Source organism: Chrysochloris asiatica, unplaced genomic scaffold (assembly GCF_000296735.1).
Source record: "Chrysochloris asiatica unplaced genomic scaffold, ChrAsi1.0 scaffold00257, whole genome shotgun sequence".
NCBI classification, from domain to species: Eukaryota; Metazoa; Chordata; class Mammalia; order Afrosoricida; family Chrysochloridae; genus Chrysochloris; species Chrysochloris asiatica.
In genome coordinates, this window is record NW_006408775.1 from 1483712 (window position 1) to 1491617 (window position 7906).

At 43.8% G+C, this 7906-nt stretch overlaps 1 protein-coding gene across 2 annotated transcripts in view; it reads right to left on the reverse strand.

The window, feature by feature from the left end:
- Positions 1–7906, reverse strand: part of MEIOB (meiosis specific with OB domains) — a 40292-nt gene that overhangs the window by 16301 nt on the left and 16085 nt on the right. For both annotated transcript variants that reach the window (XM_006873863.1, XM_006873862.1), the window contains exons 4-8: positions 7315–7387; positions 6660–6855; positions 2207–2307; positions 1301–1353; positions 1103–1198 (exon numbers count right to left, since the gene is read on the reverse strand). In XM_006873863.1, the coding sequence (XP_006873925.1) occupies positions 1103–1198; positions 1301–1353; positions 2207–2307; positions 6660–6855; positions 7315–7387 (519 nt within the window). The remainder of the gene's footprint in view (positions 1–1102; positions 1199–1300; positions 1354–2206; positions 2308–6659; positions 6856–7314; positions 7388–7906) is intronic.

Genomic DNA, 7906 nt, shown 5'->3' on the forward strand with positions numbered 1-7906 from the left:
CTGGACTCCTGCTTCTCTCCCCCAGGCTCTGTCACCTCCTGTGCACAGCTCCTGCTCCTTCCTCCTACTTGGAGGTGCCCTCTGGTCTTTAAAGCAGAACTGTCCTGGCTCACTCCTCACTTTCTCACTGATGCTGCTTCAATGCCACCTTCCGGGGGAGAGCCTCCTGACCCTGCTTCAGTTTTTCCTCCTCAAATGTTCCATGACCACAGGTGTGGCCTCTTTACTGTCTTGTATCTACCTCTTTCCTGCTAGGATGGGCGCTCCTTGAGGGTGGTGGTGGTGCCTGCTTTATCCAGCACCCACTAGCTGGGGCTCGGGTTCTGTGAGCAGCCAGTTAGTCACACACACAAAAGGATCTGCTGCCTCTGATGGAGCCATGTCCCGCGGTCTAGAAAACAGCTTCACCAGCTTACATTGGCTTTCACAGAAACTCCCATTAACAGTTTGGCGGATCTCGGCCACTGTTGACACCACTGATTGGTTGTGTGCCGTGGAGTCGGTTCCAACTCACAGTGACCCTCAGGGTTTCTGAGGCTGTAAATCCTTACTGGGGTAGAAAGCCTCATCTTTCCCAGACAGAATGGCTGACAGTTTAGAACTCGAGACCATGAGGTTAGTAGCCCAACTTGTAAACACTATGCTACCAGAGCTCTATGCTGACACTGTTAGTGACCAGTGGATTTTAAGTGCTGTCAAATCAGTTCCAACTCTGTCCTGCAGGATCACTATGAGCTGGAATTGCCTCAACGGTAGTGTGTTGGTTGATGAACTAATGAAAGCCATACTGCCTATGTTCTCAATGTGCAGCAGTAAAGCTGTGTGCATGCAGGAAGTGGACCTCAGTCAGGAACACTGACCTCTCCAAATTCGTTACAGTAAGTGGAGCTTTAGAAATGAGTCTAGTTCTTCACATTCCTTCAGTAACCATAACCAAAGGCAGAGCTCACCATAAGTTAGAAAATGTCCTAATATGGCAGCTTTTCACTTTCAGTTAATATCAAAGCCCAACTGAATTTCACCATTAAATACGCTGCAGATGGGTTGGAGCACCTGACACAACCACTTCTGCAGGGGTGGGGAACATGGTGAGGCTTCTTACCTGGGTTAGCTGTGATGATGGATTTTGATATGACAGTTGCCGTCATGCAGTTCCGAAATTTGTCAAAACTTATTCTTACATCGGAGGCAAATATCACTGTTTGGGAGGGGAAGCCATTTAAGAATTACTTCGGTGTGGGGTGGGGGGAGATAACCGCACAAGAGCCCTGGAGCATAATCACTGACAGGTTATTATCACCTGTTTCTCGAGGCATCCAGCTCTGTGCAAGTAGAACAGATTCGTTATCCCAGCTGAGTTTTGTAACGAGAAGAGAAATGCAGACTGTGTTAGAAGAAAACTGGTAATGACAATATTTCCCAGGAAAGAACGCCTCAATGGCTGAAAAGTGCCCACAGCGTCGAGGGCCCAGTGAAGGTTGGTGGCTTCTCCTGCCGTCTGCAGAGCCACAGGCTCTACTCAGCACAGTACCTTAACACTCCCCACACAAACACACACACACTGTGGCTCTTCAATACCGTCTCCGGTCCTTGGGCCATTCCAGGTTAGTCAGAACTGAGTGTAGGGTCTCCATGAGCGAGAAATTACTCAGATCCGCTGGAGGGCACTTTTCAAATGTGGCCAGTGTTCAGGGTCTACATCTAAGCAGTGCTCAGCAGGCAGCCGCCTACAGGGCCCAGCCACACTCCACCCTCTCCACACCTTCTGTGGTTCAGTGTGTGAAGTTGGTCTTACTGTCATCAGTGGGGTCTGACTGGCCTCCACAGGTGAGAAACCAGACCAGGACAACAGGGTCACTGTGGGGCCTTCCCAGTAATGCTTCCCCATCTGGAGATCTAGTTATGACTGGAGTCTTTGTGGTGCAGTAGGCTAAGCATTACCTGAAAGTTCAGAAGTTCAAACCCATCAGCTGAAGAGTGAAAGCCTATGGGCCAGCTCTATTCTGCCCTATGAGATCACTATGAATCTCGGCTAACCGCACAGACTACTGCATAGAGGGCCACAGACCATAGTGGGGGCAAGGAGCCAGTTTTATCTTTCTATTAATTCTCTCCTGACATTCAATCCATCATCTCTTAATCAAGGACAACTGTCCAGCCAGTGACCTGGGCACAGAAGCTGGAGGTGGGGTGGAAGTGGGGTTACCAGAGCATGGCAAATGAAGGCTCCGTTTCATCATAGAGCTTCACTTCACACCTCTGGCCTTTTCTTCCATCTGAAGTTGTAAAGTACTTTGGCTCTCCAACCTGAAAAATGGAGGAAGTGGTTATTTTTGCTGTGGTTGTAGAGGCACTTTATTTGGTGGAAATATTTAAATGTTTCCCTTTTCAATACCAAGTTAGAAATTTTAGAGCATCAAGAACCACACTGAGGAGTTGAAGGTGCCGCTCAGTGTGTCTTGTAAATTACACATGCATCTGGCCTCTCAGTAGCATGTAAATTACACAGGCTTCTGGTGAGGAAAGACCTGGACACAGCCTTAGGTCAAAACCATAGGTGAGGCAAATGCTTTACTACCAGTCCAGGGGCGTCTCTGGAGTTCCTGAGGTAGAAAGGGTGTCTGGCTCCTATGACTGACTGAACTCAGCTTCCTGGCTCAGGGGGCGACCTGAGCTGTCTGTGCTAAGAGTGCTTTGACCCTCTTCCCAGGAGGAGACATGGATCCAAGGAACAGGTGCTGCGAAGGTGCTTGGTGCTGCCTGGTTCTGCCCAGGTTTTGAGGGAAGAGGATCACTGAGCTCATCTAGAAACAGACCCCAGCACAACCAGTCAGGTGCTACCTCTTCTGCCATCCCCATCCCCTCTGCACTGATGATGGAGACTCAAGAAGAACAGGATCGGGAAAAGGAAGCCAGGAGAACTCACAGCCAGAGTGTGAGGATGGCTGGCTCTCTCTTCAGGGTGGCGAGAGACAATGCACTGAAGAATTGTAAAGACGAGAAACATCTGGAAACTACCACCTTTAGTCACTCTTCAAGCCTGGAGTAGAACTTACCACCGTGTCTCAATTTTCAGTCAAATGATAGAAAACCCTAGGTGAACAAAGCCACCAGGGGCCTACAAACTCCTTAGAACAATCAACCATATGAGATTTAAAAGGGCAGCATGTGCCCAGAGATAAAGCTCAGAAGGCAGGAAGTGATAGGAAAGGAAGAATGGAAACTGCAAACCCAGGGAGGAAGTGGGAAGAATGCTGTTACCTTGTAGGGATCGCAATCAATGTCACCAATCAAAATGTGTATGAATCGTTGAATGGAAAACCAATATTCTTTGTAAACTTTCATGTAAATCACAACAAAAAGTTAAAAACAAAAAACAAGGCTTGAAACTTTCAAAGTCTTGAAAAGACAATGAAGGAAAAGAAGGCAAGTTAAATACAAATTTGGAGAAAAGGAAATGCACGGAACAAAATGGGAGACAGAAGACACGTAACTCCTAGGAAAGCGGGTCCCAAACTCTTGAGTGTGTGTGTGTTTTTCGGCAAATTCCTACTGCACTGTAACCTAACTACATGGTATCCTGTGTATGTACCTATACCATAACCACATTTCTCTCACTATACCTCCTAGTGGAACACTTCTCACTGCATTGTAACTATAATGTAACTTCTCACTAAATTTAACTGTTATGACATCTAGAACTGCAGGGAAATTGAGAAATGATCTTTCCTGCCTTCACGAAAGACTGAGCCTCAAGTACCCAGAGAATAAGTTCTATTTCTTCAGGCTATCATGTTTTTATTGTTATGAAATGACATCATGTCAGTTCTGACTCATATCGACCCTCTATAGGGTTTCCGAGGAGCAGCTGGTGGGTTTGAACTGCCTTATCTTGTAGTTCACAGTCCAGTGCTGATTCTACAGCGCCACACCACGAACCCTCAGATTGTCCTATAAGGCATTAAATCCTCTATTTCAAACACGTGGCTAGGACAAGGGTGGCCTGCCATCTAGGAAGAGTCAGACAGTGCCCTGTCAGCATTTAATAGCTAAAAAAATTAAGCTCGAGACATGTTAATGACATGAAAACTGCAAGCTGTCCTCTTGATTTCTTTTTGTGTTTGGACCATTAACCTCTTTGTTGAGAAATTATGTACATTCTTGCCCTTTTAATTTCCTTCTTGTACTGTATTTGGCAAGACTTTACATCTTTAAGACCCAGCTCTAAATCTTTGCCAAGCAACTCAAGCCTATGTGCTGTGGAGATCAGGACCAGCTAGAGTAACCACGGTGGAGGGAAATGACGCTGACGCAGCTGGTGGAAAGTCAGTCCTTGCACTGTGGACTTGTCCCTCATGTTGGGGGTTGGACAACTGGACCCTGCTCAGTGCAGGGGCCTCCATGACCCCATCCCGGAGGACTCCCAGAGCCCGTGCAGAGAACTGATTTACTGGTTTATTCACACACACTCCTTCAAGGAAGGTCACAGAGACAAACATCAAACCAACGGGTTTGTCCACTTGCCTCGGGGGGATGGAAGGCCCTCTGAGAGTTAGCAGGTCATTCCAGGTTGAACGATTACTCATTTAGAATTTCAGTACAATTTTATTTTGCTACTCATTTACAAATAAAATGTTACATTCCCTTAGTGAGAAGAGTTATGCTTTCCTTAAATCAATCCAGCTGACTACAGACCAAACATAGAGGGGCCAAAACTCCAGCTAGAAATGACCTCTTACAACTTAAACCTTCTGAGACCCATAGGAAATCTATCACCTACCCATAATTCCAGCTTCTTAGGTTTCTTGGGAAACTGCTATCCCAGTTGTACTATGTGCTGCTATGACTATAACTGTGTGCTGAGGAATCCTACCACCAGAGTCTTCTTGGGACAAATGTGTCCCACGTATAGTATAAAAATCTATTCTTACCTTTTTCAATGACATACCAGACAAGGGACCAATCTCTAAAATATATAGAATACTGTAACACCTCTACAAGAAAAAGACAAACAACCCAATTTAAAAATGGGCATAGGATAGGATCAGATACTTCACCAAAGAAGACCTTAAGGCAGCCAACAAATATATGAAGAAATATTCACAATCATTAGTCATTAGAAAGATGCAAATCAAAACAAAAATGAAATATCACCTCACACTCTCATCAACAGAAAAGTTAAAAGAACAGAAACAACAAATGCTGGTGAGGGTGTGGAGAGGATGGAAGCCGTCTACATTGCTGGTGGAGCTTAAGATGATTCAACCACTGTGGAAAATGGTATGGAGCATCCTCAGAAAGTTAGAAATGGAAAAACCATTATGACCAGCAATCCCTCTACTTGGTATATATATATCCACAAGAAATATGAGCCATAACACGAGTAGACATACACGCACACCAATGTTCATAGCAGCACTATTCACAATAGCAAGGAGATGGAGAGAGCTAAGTGCCCATCAGTGGAAGAATGGATAAGCAAACGTTGGTACATACACACAATGCAATAACCATGCAACAGTGAATAGTAAGGATGAATCTGTGGAACACCTCATAACATGGATGAATCCAGAAGACATTATACTGAGTGAAATATGTCCATCACAAAAGAATAAATACAAGTTATGAGACCACTGTTGTAAAAACTCAAGAAAAGGTTTTCATAATCAAAGAAACATTCTTTGATGATTTCCAGGAGTGGAAGGGAAGGGAGAATAATTCACTGGCTAGAGGGTAGACACATGTTAGCTCAGGTGAAGGGGAGGGCAATACATAAGAAGAGGGAGGTTGGCAGAAGATGAAGATAAGTGAAGAGACATGAAAGTAGGCAAGGGCTAAAGGGATAGAAGTAAGTAGTAATATATACACACCCTTGGAACAAGTGTTCTGAATGGGTATGAGAGGAAGAGTGGGATATTATGTATAATGTGCCAACATATTATATATGTGTATATAATATATAAGGAGCTCTGGTAGCATAATGGTTATAAATCATGTTGTGAACCGCAAGGTCAGCAGTTCAAAACTATCAGCTGTTCCGCAGGAGAAAGATGAGGCTTTCTGCTTCCATAAAGATTTACAGCCTCGGAAACCCTGTACAGGGTCACTATGAGTCGGAACCGACTCCACAGCACATAACCACCACCATGTAATAAATATATATGGGGATATTTGTACCTGGGTAACCACAGGTGTCCTGGTATGGTGCTGTAGGTTAATGCGCCAGACTGCAAAGCTGTTTGAATTGCAAGGTGGTGGTTCAAACTCACCAGCTGCTGCTTGGAAACCCTACACAGGGTTGCTATGGATTGGAATCGACTCGAGAGCACTTAACAACAACAACAACAACACAGAGGGTGGGAGACGGACAACTGTTGTTACATGGATGAGATTACAATCACTGAGATGACACAATATAAAACATAATCTTGTCTGTGAACCTTCACTCAATTCACAATAAAAGGTTTTAAAAAAATCTATTGTGACCTAAAAAGATTTTCCCCTTGATTTCAGCAGGCCTGCCATTATTGAAAACACAAGGTATCAACAAACAATCCAAAGCAGAAAAGACTTTGGTCATGAAGGGATTGAATGAAAGAGCCTCCATGCACCATCACCCACCCCCCAAATGTACTTAGTTCCTTGAGATTTTAACTTACGGATCTCACTGCTGCAAGCACATTAATGATCTTCCCGTTCAGATTTTGTCCATTTGCAACAATGTCACCCAACGAATAATAATCGTGAGACTCTTTCACTGGTAAGTGTATCAAAGACAGTAACTTGGCATCCACTTCATAACAGGAACAGACTTTCACTATGGAATGATTCTCACTGAGCAAGAGTTTACAGTTGCTAAATTGTAAACACACACACACACAAAGTTAATACTCAATGATTCTTGGACATAAAAACACTTTCAAGTTTTTCTTTTGTTTTGGTTGTAATTTAGACTATCTTAAGAAAGGTATATCATTCTAAGAAACACTGTGACATCATACCTAAAACAGCATGGCATCAGAGTAGAATTAACCCTTGATATGAAAACAGCTAACTTCCAAGGTTTGTCTTTACTTCTTACTGGTTTTAATGTGACTAGAGTCAAATTTTATCAAATCTAAAAATGAGACTCAAAGCACTGAAAATGAGCCATGTTTTCATGTGCCCCTTTACTAAAGTATGTAAGCACAGACATGTCATAAGCACAGATAAATATTGTGAGGAATTCAATTGGAAATTCTATGCTGAGCTGACACACAAAATCTATCACATCAACACAATCACAGCTGGTCTATGAGCTGGACAGACACTCACCTAGGAGTTGCGGGGCAGAATTTTTCTTCTCTTTCCATTTCCTTTCTTTGGACCAGAGGATTTTCAATGATCACTAAGGTAGAGGGAACAGTATGGTGTGGTCAGATCTTGACAAAAGCAGAGAATGTAAGAAAGATGTTTACTTGTGCTTTATTGACTAAGCAAAGGCTTTTGACTGTGTGGACACAACAAACTATGGATAACATTGCAGAGAATGGAAATTCCAGAACACTTGATTGTGCTCATGAAGACTAAGAAGAGGTAGTTGTTCGAACTGAACAAAGGAATACTGAATGGGCTAAAATCAGGCAAGGCATGTGCCAAAGCTGTAGTCTTTCACCATATTCAATCTGTATGCTGAGCAAATAATCTGAGAAGCCAGGTTATATGAAGAAAAATATGGCATCAGAATTAGAGGAAGACTCATTAACAGCCTGTGATATGCAGATGATGTAGCCTTGCTTGCTCAAAGTGAAGGGGACTTAAAATACTTACTGATGATCTAGACCCAGAGGGCCTGGAGGAAGGTAGAATCTCCAGTGAGTAGTATTCAATCTGACTAGGCGGGGCTGATGCAACGAAATGCAGACGG